The sequence below is a fragment of the Pygocentrus nattereri genome, chromosome 3 (assembly GCF_015220715.1).
Source record: "Pygocentrus nattereri isolate fPygNat1 chromosome 3, fPygNat1.pri, whole genome shotgun sequence".
Taxonomy (NCBI): domain Eukaryota; kingdom Metazoa; phylum Chordata; class Actinopteri; order Characiformes; family Serrasalmidae; genus Pygocentrus; species Pygocentrus nattereri.
In genome coordinates this window covers 46,154,669-46,172,168 of record NC_051213.1, presented here as the reverse complement: position 1 = coordinate 46,172,168, position 17,500 = coordinate 46,154,669, and the positions used below count along the sequence as shown (strand labels likewise).

At 43.9% G+C, this 17,500-nt stretch overlaps 2 protein-coding genes across 2 annotated transcripts in view; both read right to left on the bottom strand.

Annotated features, from left to right (window-relative positions):
* Positions 1-1,000, bottom strand: part of LOC119263096 (putative protein FAM47C) — an 8,372-nt gene extending 7,372 nt beyond the window's left edge. Inside the window, exon 1 of the mRNA XM_037537185.1 lies at positions 922-1,000. Within this exon, the coding sequence (XP_037393082.1) occupies positions 922-1,000 (79 nt within the window). The remainder of the gene's footprint in view (positions 1-921) is intronic.
* A 12,412-nt stretch (positions 1,001-13,412) lies between these two features.
* The window catches only part of si:ch73-22o12.1 (nectin-2), a 53,292-nt gene continuing 49,204 nt past the window's right edge, over positions 13,413-17,500 (bottom strand). Inside the window, exon 7 of the mRNA XM_017706069.2 lies at positions 13,413-15,246. Within this exon, the coding sequence (XP_017561558.1) occupies positions 14,693-15,246 (554 nt within the window). The 3' untranslated portion in view covers positions 13,413-14,692. The remainder of the gene's footprint in view (positions 15,247-17,500) is intronic.

The following is a 17,500-nucleotide window of genomic DNA, read 5'->3' as shown; positions in this document are numbered from 1 at the left end:
TAATGAAACGTTGTGTACACACACACACACACACACACACACACACACACACACACACACACACACACACACATATATATATATATACGGCTACAGTTGTGTCAGTTTTTGGTATAATTTGAAAATGCCTGCTGCTCTATGCATTGTGTGTAAATTTAATGTTAAATGACCTAAATGACTTGGAAAATAGTCCTTTCATGAAAAGTACAGTACAACTTTCCTTCTCTTATAAAGTTCATAAATATGAAAAAAAATGTATATCAACTCTACACAACTTTATATCAACTGTATATAAAACTTCACATGGTGTGGACATTTCATGATGAATGTTTTGAAGAAAAAGTTCATGTTAAGCTAATAATTGTCCTTCTCAAGTTACCACTCTGGAGGATTTGATGCAACAGTGGTACTGAATAACATTTTCCCTGGATATATATATGAATTTAGAAAGTGAGGACGCTTATTATTATTATTATCTGTAGTCATTGTATTACAGCACTTTATAGACTTCAGTTCTTATATAACGTGCTTAACAACATGAATTCTATATGATAGGACTCCTATGGTATTTCACCCAGTGATGAAGCTGGTTATGCGAGTGTGTGTGAGGGAGCGGCTGAAAGGGCCAGGTGTGTGTGTGTGTTTATTTCTCTGAGTGGACGCAGTCATCTCCTCCCTTTCATCTGCTGCTCTGTTTTTGCAGGTGGGCTGAGCTGTGCCAGTTCTACAGAAGACAGCTGCAGGAGAGGGAGAGGGAGAGAGAGAGAGAGAGAGAGAGGGGGAGAGAGAGAGAGAGAGAGAGAGAGAGAGAGAGAGAGAGAGAGAGAGAGAGAGAGAGAGAGAGAGAGAGAGAGAGAGAGAGAGAGAGAGAGAGAGAGAGAGAGAGAGAGAGAGAGAGAACATGCTCTCTAACTCTCTCACATGTTGGTGTGGCAGTAGGCCAATCATGCATCACTGCTGGGTGATCTCCCACAATGCACCAGTCATCCTGGCTGCCCATCCTGCGTGACGGCCACAGAGGCAGAGGAAGAGAGAGAGGGAGAGAGAGAGGCGGAGGGAGAGAGAGAGACGTAGAGAGAGACCGTAGAGGGTTTTTTGCTCCATGCTTGTGCCTGTAACCTGACAGATTATGATAAAGTGACCTTAAAGGCCTCAGTGAGCCCAAGACACAGCGTAGTAGTCCAGTATATACAGGGTACATGAACATGTGTAACATTTAAATATTACCACACTTTTACAGGGACAGGAGCCCCGCTTGACTAACCATGCATAACAGAATAACTGGTCTCTACACACAGGATTACACATGCATGCCATAAGCTACAACCATAATGGGTAAGCGAGGGGACACTTAAGACTACAAACTAGGACATAGTATTATTGGAAAAAACGCTGACTGCTAACAGCGCCCCCTTGTGAAGCATCCTCAAATTGTTAAACACGTACGAGTGAGTGAAACCAAGTATGTCTGCTACACCAGTTTCTTGCTGCAATTGTTGCCGGACAAAGATGTGCCATAAAATCTCACTCAACACAAAGTAAACACATAAAACAGAGTAAGATATCCAGTCGGAACACTGCAATAAATGGTCTAACCATCTTTACTTTTTAAATGTTCTGTTTACGGAAGGCCAGTCGGCTGGCTAAGTACATATCTACAACTCCGTGTGCAGTGCTAATGCTCTCAGATACAGTATGTATAATTATCTTCAATGTTGTGTTTTTTACTGCTTATGGCTGGCGAGTTAGCTAGCTTTGCTAACTGCACCAGAACTCAGCCCAGCTTCGGTCATGCCTATTTTATAAGACAACACAAATTGCAAATTTCTAGTGTTACTCTGGCTTTACAACAGCTTGTTTCCCCCATTCATTCTTTGACATAATGATATAAAAAACTAATGACAATACAGACCTATACACCATCACTGTTGCTATGGTTACCTGCTGGATCATCGCTGATTGCCTCTTCTCCCCCTGACACGTGGCTTGATCAACCAGTCATCTCCTTAAATGTCATTTTTCTATGAAAGGTCATGGGAGCCTGATCGTCATAGTAACAACCCCGGCATCAGCCAATCCATCATCAGTCCTGACCCGACGGTCTTTTTAAAACCTCCCACGGGGCTGGATCTGCTCTCTATCTGTTATCTATAGATAATGTCTCGGCCCCGGGGTCACCGCAGGAGCCGGGAAAGACCAGACGAGCCTAGCCGAGCTCCTGCCGTGTGTGTGTATGTGTGTGTGTCCACCCCACTGTTAGCACAGCGGATGACAGGAGTGTCATGACTGCAGGGCCAAATCGCATCAGTTCAGCTTCATTTGGGGGGGAAGAACACAAAACTACAGAGCCTGTGGGAAAAGTACAAGTTAATGTTGCACAAATATATAGTTGGTTAATTAAACTGGTTTACAAAGCAAACATATTGTTCTTTGTTAATAGTATTATTTATTATCCTACGGTTTTTTTTTTATTTTATTATCCGACTCAATTTTTTGAACTGCAGATATTGAGCTACAAACCACAAAGCTTTGTATGGTCATACAGCCGACATGGGAATAGATGGCTTGTGCTTTTGTGACGTATATTTTTTGTAGTGTTTGGTCAAACAAAGGACATCTCTGACACTGACCCTCATAGGTATTTACATCCAGACTACCATACATACAGTACTAGCTGGCAATGACCTAGCAACACCTTAGCAAACATCTAGGACCAAACAGCAATGGCAAAACAACATCTTAGCAACCACCCGGGATACTACAGCAGTGGAAAAGCAACACCTTAGCAACCACCTGGGACACCATAGCAGTGGCCTGACAACATCTTAGCAACCACACAGGATACTATAGCAATGGAAAATCAACACCTTAGCAACCACCTGTGACACCATAACAATGGCCTAGCAACACCTTAGGTATAAAAAGAAAGGAGGGAGAGAACAGAGAATAAAAGAGAATGAGAGAGAGAGACAGAGGGAGAGGGAGAGACGGGGAGACAGATGGAGAGACCGACAGAGAGAGAGACAGAGAGACAGAAAGAGAGACAGAAAGAGAGACAGACAGAGACACGCACAGAGACACAGAGAGAGAGAGAGAGAGAGAGAGAGAGAGACAGAGAGAGAGAGAGGAAGGGCATCTGGTCCTCACGCCAGGTTGCAATCCAAAGCAATTAGAGCGGGCAGATGGCTAAATGGCCAGAGAAAAAAAAAAAAAGGAAGAAAGAAACGAAAAAGCCTCCGACTGCAGTCGACAGTGACATGTACAAATGTGCCAAAAGCGCACAGATTCTGACCCCATCAACTCGGAAAAGAAAGCGAGAGAAGGGGAAAAAGGACAGAATGTAGGGCGCGGAGCTACTTCTGGAAGGAAAGTCTGTTGTTCTATTAGCCTGAGCGTCGCCGTCTAACAGGGTCACCTGCTAATGCATTCACACAGCTGAGCGCCGCGCAGTGAGCCGAACGCCTGTGGGCTGCATACAGACAACAAACACACGCAGGTTGGTTTTTATGCTCGATCAGGACAGCAAGTCAAACATGCGACTCATGTATGTGAACATAATTAGCTCTATGTAATAATATTAGATTTACATATCAGTTTATTTAGTTTAGCCATTAAGCACAAGGACGCAGCCCTGCTGGTGACATCTCGTATAAATAAAATAATGTGTGACCATGACTGAGTAAGGCATGGGAACAAGATAAGCTGTGGCCTTGACTGATTAAGACATGGGAACAAGATAATTAAGTTGGGGCCAGGACTTGACCACAGCTTAATAAGGGATGATCTCATGATAACGCATGACTAAGTCATGGCCACGACTTATCTTGTTCCCATGTTAATACGGTGTGGCCACGCATTATTTTCATTTATGCGGAATGCCACCAGCAGGGCTCCATACACAAGCTATTACCCAGGAGAAAATCGCAGGAAAATGGGTGGCAAAAACAGGAGATTTCCAAACAATGGCTCCTAACAACCACCTGGAACGCATGGTAGACACCAAAACTGTCCCCACCAGATAAACAGAAAGCTTTCATCTTTGAGAGAGAGGAGAAAATCAAGCTCCACTCAAGAGGATTCCAGTCCAGACCTCAACATCACTAAATGAGTGTGTTTACATGCACTTAATAATCCGATAACAGCAGAAAATCTGATTTTGTCAGTAATCAGATCCAACAGGTTTTATGCCCGTGGGTAATCAGATAATGGGGAAACTGCAGGTCTACATGAGTTCCACTTCTGTTTGGCAGCCAGTCGATAAACTCACAGAAGACAACGTGACAAACGTAGCGTATCGAACTTCATGCCACGGCTTTTAAAAGAAAAACGTGGCACCACTTTAAATGAAAATATGAACATACATCACCTAGAAGATGAAGAATATTTAAATCCTTCATTTTGTCAAGCATGCAGAGGTGAGACATAAGCGAGCAGCGTCGCCTCGAGACGCAACAAAACACTTTTGGAGCGACGCTGCTCGCTTATGTCTCTTTTCGCACATGTGCAGACTGAGAAATGCGAAAGAAATCAGAGTAAGAGTCTTCATCAGAGTGTGCTGCTTACATGACCATTTGAATAATCAGATATCAGATCTGATTATGATCGGATTATTCAGTGCATGTAAACGCACTAAATGTGGTTGGATGCGTTGGACTTCAGGAAACGCTAAACCAACTTCTAAGACTGAACCGATGGGGGTGTGGCTGCAGATTTCTTTGAAAAACTCAAAGCGTCAAAGAGTCTCCTGAAAAGAATGGAAGATGGAATTAAAGGTAAAGAGTGGACACACGGAATACTGGAAAATCTTGTATTATATTCATTTGCTGATGCTTGAGTGCGATTTACTGCTGGATATACGCTCTTGAAAAAAAAGAGAAACTTGTGCTTACTGGCTGTTTTGACTGGCAAAAGGTGGTCTTGGACTCTTGCAAAGTATGTTATCGAATGTGTTTGGGATTGTTTGGATCGTGAGAAGCAGAAAACGCAACCAGTTCCTTCAAAAACACAACCAACTTCAAAAGTCTGAACTTCGGAGATATGGAAAAACATCCCTGCAGATTTCTTTGAAAAACAGACACAGGCGTGCTCCAGCCGGCCTTTCCCTTTGCGAGCTTTGAGTTTAAATTTTGACCAGACTGCATCTGTAGTTCAAACAAAGCAGCATTCTTTGACCAGTGGAGCCAGTGTGTTTGGGTTCGCCTGATAACAGCCTCACTCCCAGCCACACAAAAACAAAACAACAGATCCACATTCCTCTCAGCGCTGAGAGCATACGGGCACTCAAGGTGAAGCCAAAGCTGCACTCGAGCCGCATTCGCCTTAAACAGAGGAGTGGGTAAGAGTGACGCTGCCATGATTGGATATAGAAGAAGCTTTCATGAATGCGCAGTTGGTACTTTGCGAAAACCACACGGTTTGAGAACAATGGGCCTCATTCAACAACCGTTTTTAAGAACAAATTTCTTCTTACAACCCACCCATGTTCTAAAGAAAAAATCCCACTTTACACGGTTTTCATGAGCACTCTGACATTCACCAATGCTTTCTTATTTAGGATTTGCACAAAGAGGTGAGCAATTCTGGGATTTAACAACACGTCATGAACCTGCTGTCGACCATTTCTTAGGGCCTTTCTGAAGAAACAAATTTCCTAAAAAACTTCAGAAGATAGTGGTGAATGAGGCCCAATGTTTCTCACCACACAACTGCAAAGAATTAAAGGATTCCAACACCTACAGTCCAAAACATTACTAAAAGATTCAGAGAATCTGGAGAAATGTCTAAAGGGTAATGGCAAAAACCGATATTGACCTTTAATCCCTCGGACAGCACTGCGCTAAATACCGACATGCTTCAACGATAAACAATCACATGAGCTTGGGAATACTTCGGGAAAGCTCTTCGGTAAAACACAGTTCAAAGTTCTACTATGCAAAGCAGAAGCCATAACTCAACATCATCAAGAAACACTGCCAACTTCTCTGGGCTGAAGCTCATACGAGATGGACTGACACGAACTGGAAATGTGTGCTGTGGACTTTCAAACTTTTTGTTTTTGGAAACAATGGAACTTGCGTTCTGCAGGAAGTGGAAAATGAGCATCTCGATTGTTACCAGTGTAAAGTTAAAACAAAAACGGGGGAAAAAAAAAAAAAAACAAAAAAAAACAAAAAAAAAAACAAGCGTCTGTTGTGGTATGAGGGGGATGTGATAGCGGGTAACCTGCACATCTGTGAAGGCACTATTATCTTTGAGGTGTAGATAAGCATTTTGGGGCAACATATGCCATGCTTTTCTGAAGCCTTCACTACCTACATTTCCCATAATCCCCACACTGGCACGGCGGAAAGCGAGACTGGTTTCTGTGCAAACACAAGAAATTTGTGATTGTGATTTTATTTTTTGGCATGAAATAGCAAGTTTACCCTTCATATTATCGTAAATAGAAGCTATTTTTAAAATAAAATAGCTGCGTTTTGCTGCATGAACATGTACAGTGGCTGTTAAAATAACATTATCTTTATATAATTGAAATCACAGCCATGTTCCTTTTACTTCAGTTTATTTCTAATATTTACTTCTTGGCATTCAACTTGGCTACTGCAAGCTAAGCTAATACTTGAGTGAATTTGTTTTGCTATCTGTGAGGTGAATGTTAATGTAAATTATCACATTTTATTTAACCTTTTACTGACCAGGGCATGTTTTGGCTTGTCCATCTGAATTTTCGTGACCAAATTCAGCTTCTTTTATTATAAGGGCTTAAAATGACATCTCCATCTATTTGACTGGAAAGAAGACACTTGCAGCCTCATACGACGCCCAGCTTCTGAAAGCAGCTCATGAAATATGAAGGTTATGAAGACCACCGGTGGTCTCAAGGAGTTAAAATGGCTTAATAAAGTTCAGTTAATGCTAACATAGGTAAATGCTAAGAGCTAGCAGTGAGCTGTGGGGATCGCTATGCACTTTGCATGCACTTTCACCACAATGTTCCCTTATAAGTCCAAGGACCTAAAAGAGCATATGCAGCACATTCATTCTCATTTACTGTTGCAACATTAGCCTTTGATAGCCCTTGATTACTCCTATAATAGTAGCTTAGCAGTCAGGACTTAGGATGACGAAGCTCTGAGGTGCCCGTTTTGTTCCATTACTGTTGGCAGCATTAGCTTTTACGACTGAATTCTTCCTTACGGTCATCAATTATCATCGAGAAAGCGGCCTTCAGTTTGTTTACAGGCCTTAAAATGGGCCTAAATCTGTCTTTGTTTTATGACAGTGTTCTAGAAGTACCGATAATATCCATCATATACTCAGAAAAGCACATGGCGATGGAATGAATCACAATAACGAGATAAAACAGTCACATTTCCAAGACTGAACAGGCTGTATAACCAGGGTTTTTAGGTTGTAGCACTGGTGCTACCAAGATAAACAATTCGATAGCAAAGGAAATCAGCAATTTTGACAGGCTAATGCCGACACACATTGTTCCATGTATAAATAGGACTTCCAGATATGTGGGAAAGAACCGCAAACGCACAAGTGCATTAATATTTATCTTCATAGAGATTATTTTTAGGTGCAAGTGCAAAGTATCACACTGTTAGCATGGCGCTAACTGATAACGACGAGGCTCCAAGCCGAAGGAACAAAGCAAGCTGTTTATATAGGTGTCTGTGTTTGAAAGGGTTCGTCTCAAATGGCCCATTTAGAAGCATTAGCAGTCCCAGACAGCTGCATCTGGGTTATCCGTGACAGGTGATAACACGGTTCCCATCAAAATCACACTGTTCTTGCTTTCACAGCCCGTTTTGAGAATTCGAGAAAGCTGCTGAAGGGAGAAAATGAGCTGCAGAGCAATGAAGCTGCACATCGAGGTTGCTTTTAAAATTCCGAAAGACTTTAATTACAAACCAAATAATAATAATAATAATAATAATAATAATAATAATAATAATAATAATAATTAAAAAAACAATATTACATAGACACCAAAATGAATCCTAAAAAACGCAGAGAATGCAACAGTGGTGGTGACACTGGTGTCAGAAGTTCACAGCAGAAACACATGAGATATTACAGGCAACAATAAAGCACTCATATTCAAAAAGCTGAGAAGCAAAAAAAAGCACCGACAAGATGCTAAAAAAAATAAATCAAATTCAATTCAAGGAACAAGAGGGGGGGGGGGCTGGGAGTCCTTCATGCTTCCGTGGTTGTACAATACATACATAATATATATACACAAAAATGTGACATCAACTGTTCAGCCTTATTTTTCTTCATATTTATATGTATATATTTATACTATGTACACAGAGACTCGTTTGGTCAAGTCACACTTAAGGCTTTGATTCAAATCATACATCAGCTCGACAGAACGATGTGACTATCGCGATCAGCTGTTCCATAAAGCAGGATTTCTCGATGACGTTGGATAACTTAAACCCAAAGGGAGGAATGTCCATTAGAAATGTCCCCTAGCTCTTCCTCTAGTGGACAATGCCTCACTTTTTTACCCTTATTAGTCCCACAACAGGAAAATTTCACCTCCACATTTAACCCGTCCGTGCAGTGAAACACCACATAAACACTAGTGAACACACACTAGGGGGCAGTGAGCACACCTGCCCAGAGCGGTGGGCAGCCCTATCCGCAGCGCCCGGGGAGCAGTTGGGGGTTAGGCGCCGTGCTCAAGGACACCTCAGTCACCTCCCGTCGGCTCTGGGTCACAAGGCCGGTTGCCTAACCTGCAGCCCATGTGCTAATCAGGCTAACAGGGAATGGAGGCTAGCAATGCATAATGCTAATTAATGGCTGCTTGTTTTCATTTACTGTTAGCAACGTTAGCCTTTATGACTGGATTATTCCTTTAATAGTAGCCTAGCAGTCAGGAGTTAGCATGATGCTCAGTGGTGGCTCATCTGGTTTCCTATTACGGTTAGCAACGTTAGCCTTTTTTAGGTGCACACTTCCTTAAGAGTAGCCTAGTGACTGGGAATTAGCACAATTGCAGTAGCATGAGAGTTGGCTACTCGTTTTCATTCACCGTTAGCAACATTAGCCTTTCTGAATGAACTTCCTGTTGATGGGCAGAAATTTACACAGTTTTATGTGTTTTGCACGTTTGTTTTCAGTTGTTTTTAGCAACGTTAGCCTTTTTGACCAAACACTTCCCTGACATTAGCCAGGAATTAGCACAATTCCATTAGCATAGGAGTTGGCTACTCTTCATTCACCCTTAGCAACATTAGCCTTTTTGATTCAACTCCTTTAACAGGCTCTTTGAGTTCTTAGCCTGATGTTATTCACACAAAGCCGAGTGTTTTATTTACTGTTAGCAATACTTCCTTTAATTGTAACCTAGTCGCCAGGTATCATTTCATTTGTATGACGTTAAGTGGTGGTTGCTCGTTTCATTTATGGTTAGCAATGTTAGCCTTTCTGACTGAAATCCTAGTTTTATATGTAACCCAGAGGCCGGGAATTTGCACAAATTTCATTAGCCTAAGGGTTGGCTGTTTGTTTACGTTCGTGGTTCGCAACACTAGCCATTACGAAGGCTAATTTTTAGCCTAGCGGCCAGCAATTAGCACTTGCTAAGGCAACATTGGCCTCTTTGACTGAGCTACTCCTGGTTCCCTGCTCTATCCAGCTGACAGAAAACCCAGCTCTATGAATCAGGAGAAAGCTCTGGGAACGAACGTGGAGAAAATCCAAACGGAGAGGTTCACAGCGCTTCCTTAGTATTCTCAGACTGTCCTGTCCTTCACAAGGTCAGCGTGTTCCAGCTAATGAGCGGCGGAAGGACTGCTTTAGCCCCAGAGCGTCAAGCCAATTCCCGTCTGGCTGAGCTTCCAGTCAGGAAATCAAACTGGGTTACACTGAAAACCCACAAATCTAAATGTACGCTTTTCCCTCGGTTGCGGCTAATCAGTCAAGATGGTCTGCCTCTGTAGTTTTGCTCTGGAGCTACACGGCTAAATGTAGCCAAGCAACGGACGCTTATAGCCACTTGTTAGCACCGAGCAAACTGCACTCCTGAATCACCACAGACTCGCCTCAAACTGTGTCGACTTATTTACAGACTTGTTCGCGTGGTTTCTGACACCGTACGACATAAAAATGGACAAAATGACATTAAGAAGTACATTAGCGTAGCCAAGAACTGGAGTCTCACGTCTGAATTACTGTACAATTGTACTCATGAAGTGGAAACGGCGTCTGTTCTAGGAACTGATTGTGCTACATGGTGCAACCTGAAAAACTACACTACCCAACATGCCTCGCTGTGGCTGAAGATCATGGAGAAGGATGTTCTTATAGATTCAAGGACAGCCAGTGTGACAAACGATGATTTAAAGGAGTGCGTGTGTGTGTGTGTGTGTGTGCGCGTGCGTGCGTACCAGTTTAAATCTGTGTGGCAAAGGATGGAGGAATAACTCACTGCCCTCGAGTCAGACACCATTTAACACGCTGACTCATGCACGCACAGAGTAAGGTGGACTCGGCCCTATCTGTGACTATGTAGGCCTACTTGGGTTTAAAGGGAAACTCCACCAGTTTTTCAGCATTTCTGCATAATGAAGCGGGTGAGATGTAAACCGAGTCACTCAGAGCGGTTTGGTGCGAAACTCTCTGCTGTGGAGAACCTTGCTGAGTCAGAACTGTTCACAGTGTTGGTGATAGGAACCAGACGTCCACCTCCAAAAGCTCCCTCACAGAAGGTCGTTACACTGCTGCCTGAGGCAGTTTTACAGTAGTTCTGCCCAAGTTCTGGCCTACAACGCATTTGTTAAAGAAGAGGTACACGCAGGTCGTTGTACACAAGGTGCCACACATTGACACAGCAGAACCACTTCTGATTCCGTAAGGAACCTTTCAGCAGACAAAAAGCACAGAATTCCAGCAAAACTACGCAAAAGTCCTTTAAGCCCTTAAAAGGATCTTCACAGTCAAAAAAAACGGTTCTCCAGGGTTAGGGTTGGTGTGAGTGGGAAGAAGCTTTAAGGTTAAAGAACCACCACGAACCCTGAAAGTTAACCCTTAACCATTAAAGGTTCTTCACAGTCAAACATCTCATAAAAACGGTTCTTTAGAAAATCAGAAATGGACTTTTCATATTTGTGGCTAATTAACCATCAACATTACATAGAAAAGCTCAAAGACGTGTAGGTTCACTGGTGGACGGTCCGTTAATGACTATATCTGTGCTGTAGTCATAGCGACTCCTGGTTCCCATCACCGCCACTGTAAAGAAACCCTCTCTCTAAACCACCCTGAATGACCTTGTTTATACCTCAAACACCGAATTATGTGCAAATTCCCCTTTAAAACTACTAGCGTTACTACATCTCAGAGAAACAGTCCAACATGTGCAGTGGATTGTGGGATCTGTAGTCCATGTGATTCACATATCCTAAACCAGCTCTCTTCTTCGCTCAGATTTTGTGGGTAAAGGCAATTACATTCCATGATCAGCCCATCTAACTTCTTATTTACAATATACAGAAGTATAGACATTTATCACAGGATCATTATTCATGTAAGAAAAATAAAGTGTGTACATATATTGCATACAGACACCTCACGCCAAAAATATATATATATTTATATATGTATATACACATACAAACGATCTCGCTCTCTCTGTCGTTCTCTTGCTCAGTGAACAGTTCCATCAGGCTTCCACCCTCGACCATGTGATAAACGCGTGTGAGAGTGTGTGTCGGGGGGTGCAGAGCGTGAAGGGATATAAATCTAAACGTGTGAAAGAATGGATATATTTAACTGCGCAGCCATAACAACCATCTGCGATGCGTGTTTATAAATATGGACTAGACTCATTAGCCATGTCAGATTAGCGATAATGTGCCATTTCAATGCAGCGATTATCATCATTTTCTAAAGGTTTTGGAGGAATACTCAACCTAATCCTCATTTCGCGTACGTGCAGGATGTGGCTGATCACCACAGACGATAATTTAGAGGCATAAAAACGAAGAACAGGAAACTCCGTTCACTTAAAACGGACATAACCGAAGCTAATGGGCAGAGGCTACAGCAACTGCCCATTGACTTCCACTGTACGTGCATCTTAAGTCAAGGTTTTTTCTGTTTTAGTAAGTTGACAGAATTCTTTGTCTGTGGTAAATGACCGTACGCTACAGATACAGCCAGTTAAAGAGGACGCTGAAAAACGCTGTACTACTCCTTTAAGAAGGAACGTCCACACGTCCAGTACGCACAGCCTTCGGCCTTCACTTCAACGGGGTTTATCCCTAGCTGAACTACAGCTCCTACCACTGAGAAGTGCCACCCTGGAACGAATAAATGAGCAAGATTTGATCATCCAATTTGCATAAATGACCCCCTCCAGCAGAACTTATACATCAATTTTCTCCTTCTTGTTTATTAAATGTCAAATAAATTCATGAGGACCCCCAGGGCAGAGCGGCTGTAACTGTAACAGATCATAGGGATTGAAATAAAAGCGACCACGCGAACAGTTAGTGTCGATCAGTTCACGCAGCCATTCATCCGTTAACGTGGGGTGAACTCAAATACGGAGCGATTCGCTGGTCGTGATTCACCGCAAAAGGAATGATTCACTAGCGAATCCCTAAAAAACGCAGCTCACTCGGGACTAATTGAAAGAGCGCGTGAGATCTGACGCAGCGATAAGGGTTAACGACAGGAAATGAGGTCATCAAGGCACGGCCAGTCGTAAATCATTTACAGATGGAGAAGACAGATTCCAAAATGATTCACCGAGTCGCTGACTCACTGCAGGCTTTAGAGGGTGATTGCGACGGTGATATTGTGACACTGATTATTAAACGCAGTAAGATTGAATGTATAGGCACTACGTTACTCTGAAGTGTTATGACTGTGATTCACAAGCAAAACACTGCTGATAGTGGTCAGTGCATTCAATTCACAGCATGAAAGTCATTCTATTAAGCCGAAAGGTCAATGGTTTTTTGACCTCATCTCCATCTGCTGCACCTGTAGCATACAGGCCATTGCCATCACCGATCATTTTGACGCGTTTCCCTGTACTTAGCGCAAATAACACTCAAAACCCACTCATAATTGAAGTCAGGTGCTTCAGCAAATGCACATTGACTTCCATTACACAGGTTTTCTGTTGTTCTTTTATGGCTGATTAGCACAGACAATAGTTTAAAATGATAAAGGACAGAAAACTCATTCACTCACTGCTGAATGATCGGCTGTCTATAGGCTTCTGTAGTAAGTCGGTTTTTCAGCAACTGCCCATAGGCTTCTATTGAACGTAGGTATGCACAGAAACACTGATGCTGATGACCAATATCGTTCATGTATATACCTGCCAATGCCCATAAACACACGTTTATAAAATGCAGAAATTGAGACCAGCTGGATTATTGAACCATATCATTTAATTATATACACTTATACATGCCCAGTGACTTTCGTTCTAAGTCTGTTTTCAGCAAATGCCCATTGACTTCCATTGTAAGTCTGATTTCCCGAAACTACCCACTGACTTCTATTCCAAGTCTGATTTCAGCAACTGTCCTTAGTCTTTTGGTATTGGTAGGAATGCACTGATATGGGAGTTGTGGACTGATGTCAATATCTCATACTTTTATTTATATATCTGTCAATCCCCATATATGCATATTTATAAAATGAAGAAAGTGAAACTACCTGAATTAGCATCACAGAAAATATAATATTTATTTCTATAGGCTTATCAGCATGCACCCCTAATTAGAAGTGAGCTCAGGTTTCCTGCCTTTCTGTTAGATTCAGGGAAACTGTGGCCGGTGATGATCAACTGCATGCTACAGATACAGCAATTAAAGATTAGGTTTAAAAAAAAAAAAAAGAAAAGAAAAAAGAAAAAGATGCTCACCCGATACCACATATGCAGCACATTCATACGGCAGCCTTCGTTATAATGGGGTTTGTCGTAACTTAGCACAGCAATTTAGCAACTCTGTGCATTCAAAGCTCTCCAATTTGCTGAATGGTGCTGCATTGGCTTCACATAATACAACAAACTGCAGGGGCTGAGGTCAAGATTACTGTGTGTGCAATTAACTGGTTGGCTAACAGCACCGAATCTAGACTTCAGCTCACAGCGAGTGGATACTGAGAGCAAGAGAAAGCGAGGGAAAGGAGGAGAGCGACGAAAGAGTGCAAGTTCTAATGTAACACGCTCTCACCACTGGAGAAAAGAAACGAATAAAGACAAATGGAGCAAACCCTGATTACATCACACCACAGCACAGTGTGGACACAAACACAGCCTTCATTGTCAACGTATGCGTTACATATGATGCGGTGTGCACATTTAAAGTCCGTCTCCATGACGACCATCGCTGTAAATAGGAAGTTAAGCCACAGAACGCTTCATTTATTTCCAGTCTGCGCTCTCCATCCACTCCCTCCATCCTGTGACCGTCCTTTATCCAAATAAAGTAATGAATCCATCCATCCATCCATCCATCCAGCCATCCATCCATCCATCCATCCATCCATTAATTCTGTCTCATATTCATTTAAGAAATAAAAGCAATGAATAAATCTTAAAAGAAGAAAGAAAACAAAAAAGGTATCCTTTGGAAGTAGGTCCACTCGTCCTTCTCTCCACCCATCTCATCTCGCTCTCCTCCTCCCCCTCTTTCCTCCCGCCTCACACGTAGACGGCAGTCCGCGAGATGACGGATCCGTCCCTCTGCGACTCCATGTCGTCGTCTAGGTAACCGGCGTCTATGTCCTGGTTGTGTGGGCGGAGCTGTAGGATGGCTCCGCCCGCCGTGAAGTGATCGTACCTTTCGTCCTCTTCCTCCAGCTCGTCGAACTTCCTGCGCTCCGCCTCGTCCAACTCCCTGCTCAGCAGGATGTCCTGAGCAGTGGGAGTGGTCTCCAGCAGGGCCACGCCCCCCGGGTGCATGCTGTGATTGGCCGCCTTCTCTGAAAGCACCGGCTCCCCTCGGTAAATGGGCGTGTTGTTATTGCCATTGTTGCCGTTGGTGCCGTTCTTGTTGCTCCCAGAGCCGAAGAGGCGGGCCACCGAGTCGTAGGGCTCCGCCTTCGCCTTGCCGTTGCCGCGGTAACCCTGCTGCTGCCGGCGGTTGCGAGACACCAGGACGTAGGTGAGCGCGCTGAACAATAGGAGGGCGAGGAGGACGCCGATGATGGCGCCCGCGACTACGCCAGTGTTGGTTTGGCCAGCAATACGGGCTTCTACGAAGGGGGGGAGGGGGAGGGGGGCAGGAAAGGAGGGGGAAGAGTGAAGGAGGAAGTGAAGGAAGGAGGGGAGGAAGAGAGAGATTTCCAGACCTTTAATTTCACTTTCTCACAATGCAGAGGTGTAAAAATGCATCGCGTTGCAGCATTTTTCAATGTGGTGATTCGACTGCATGAATGGGCGGGGCTAAACTGCTGTAATAGAATAGGTGGATGTATGTAAATGTGCTGGCGTTTGTGACATCGACAATATGGTTTTCTAGGATATGGGCCCTTTAATAGCATAATACACAGCTCTAATAATGGCTCAATGAATCTGATTCACTGAATCATGACTCACTAAATCTTAAAAGAATCATAACAATGTAATCAGTGTGAGGTCAGACATTTACAGCCCTGCTGCACAGCCACTGAGTGAGTGTGTGTGTGTGTGTGTGTGTGTGTGTGTGTGTGTGTGTGTGTGTAGTTGGGTGTGCACGCACGTGTGTGTGACATTTCTCCTCAGCACCTCCTCAGGGAGGATTGTTCTCTGTAAGGCCAGTTTGTTGTATTCATACTTTAAAACCACCAAACCAAGACAGGGAGGGGAAAAAAAATGGCACAGCAACACAGCAGAGGAAAGAGCGGGTGGACGAATGGGATGGACAAATGGATAAATGGAAGGATGGAGGGAGGGTCAGGCTGACGGATGGACAGAGGGTAGAGGAAAAAGAGGCTGTGATTGACAACACGAAACAGCAGACAGACGAGTCAGTCTCCTAGCTACAAATATAGAACAGCACACAAATACACACAGCCCAATAATCCACAGTGAATGAGTGTGAGTGTGTGTGTGTGTGTGTGTGTGTGTCCGAGACATGGTCATCTGCCAGTGTGTCCCTCACACTCTCAAAAGTATTCAGAATGTAAACGGTCACAGAGAACGAACAGTTCACAGTTTGGGTGGACATAATTGGGACTGATCATTATGATCACTTTGTTAGCTTTAATTTTATAGAGATTTTCAAGGAGATTTAATTTCAGATAATCCTACAAGACAGGAATGATAGGAACTACATTAACCTCAGAAAACACCACAGGACTGCGGCCCCAACAGACTCTCGACTCGGCCTGCGGCCCTAACAGACTCTCGACTCGGCCTGCGGCCCTAACAGACTCTCGACTCGGCCTCGCCCCTAACTGACCCTCGACTCGGCCTCGCCCCTAACTGACCCTCGACTCGGCCTCGCCCCTAACTGACCCTCGACTCGGCCTCGCCCCTAACTGACCCTCGACTCGGCCTCGCCCCTAACTGACCCTCGACTCGGACTCGCACCTAACTGACCCTCGACTCGGACTCGCACCTAACTGACCCTCGACTCGGACTCGCCCCTAACTGACCCTCGACTCGGACTCGCCCCTAACTGACCCTCGACTCGGACTCGCCCCTAACTGACTCTCGACTCAGGCTCGCCCATAACTGACCCTCGACTCAGGCTCGCCCATAACTGACCCTCGACTCAGGCTCGCCCATAACTGACCCTCGACTTGGGCTCATCCAGACCTGCAACTTAATGGGTGCTTAACTAATCTGCAACTCAACTCAGAGTCATGCCACTGACTCATGACTCGACTCTAACTTACCCTTAACTAACTCGCAGCTCAGACTTGCCCTTAACTGACTCACGTCTAGATACATACTCGTTCTTAACTGACTTACAACTTGACTTGGACTTGCTCTTAACTCACTTGTGACTCGGACTCACACTCAACTGACTCGGTTTTCGCTAGCTAGATCACACATGATTAAACACTACAGTTGATAAAGTTTATGTGGTTTTCTTATCCAACATATTACAAGAAACATTCAGCGCTTTATCAGTGGAATTTCCACAAAAACAACCGATTTCATCAACCCAGCGATGCGCCAGTGGGCTCCTGGTGTGCGAGTGGGGGCGCACACGGGACCCCAGGGACTGCAGAGTGATGTTTAAATATGACATCACTTTCAGTGGGGAAAAAATAAATAAATCTCCCTCACTCTTTTTACATTCTTTCATTTCCTCCATCTGTCGTTCTCTCGTTTATGCTTGAGTCATTTCGTTCCTCCCTTGATGCTCTCCTGGCTCTAAGTGGGTGACACTGCCCTGAAAGCAAAGCTAAAACAGGAGCGCCGCTTTCGCACGGTCCCTTGGTACAAACACACAAGAAACACGGTGTTTCTAATCGCAGCATCACTCTATAACCGTCACCCCCACCTCCCTCCCCACAC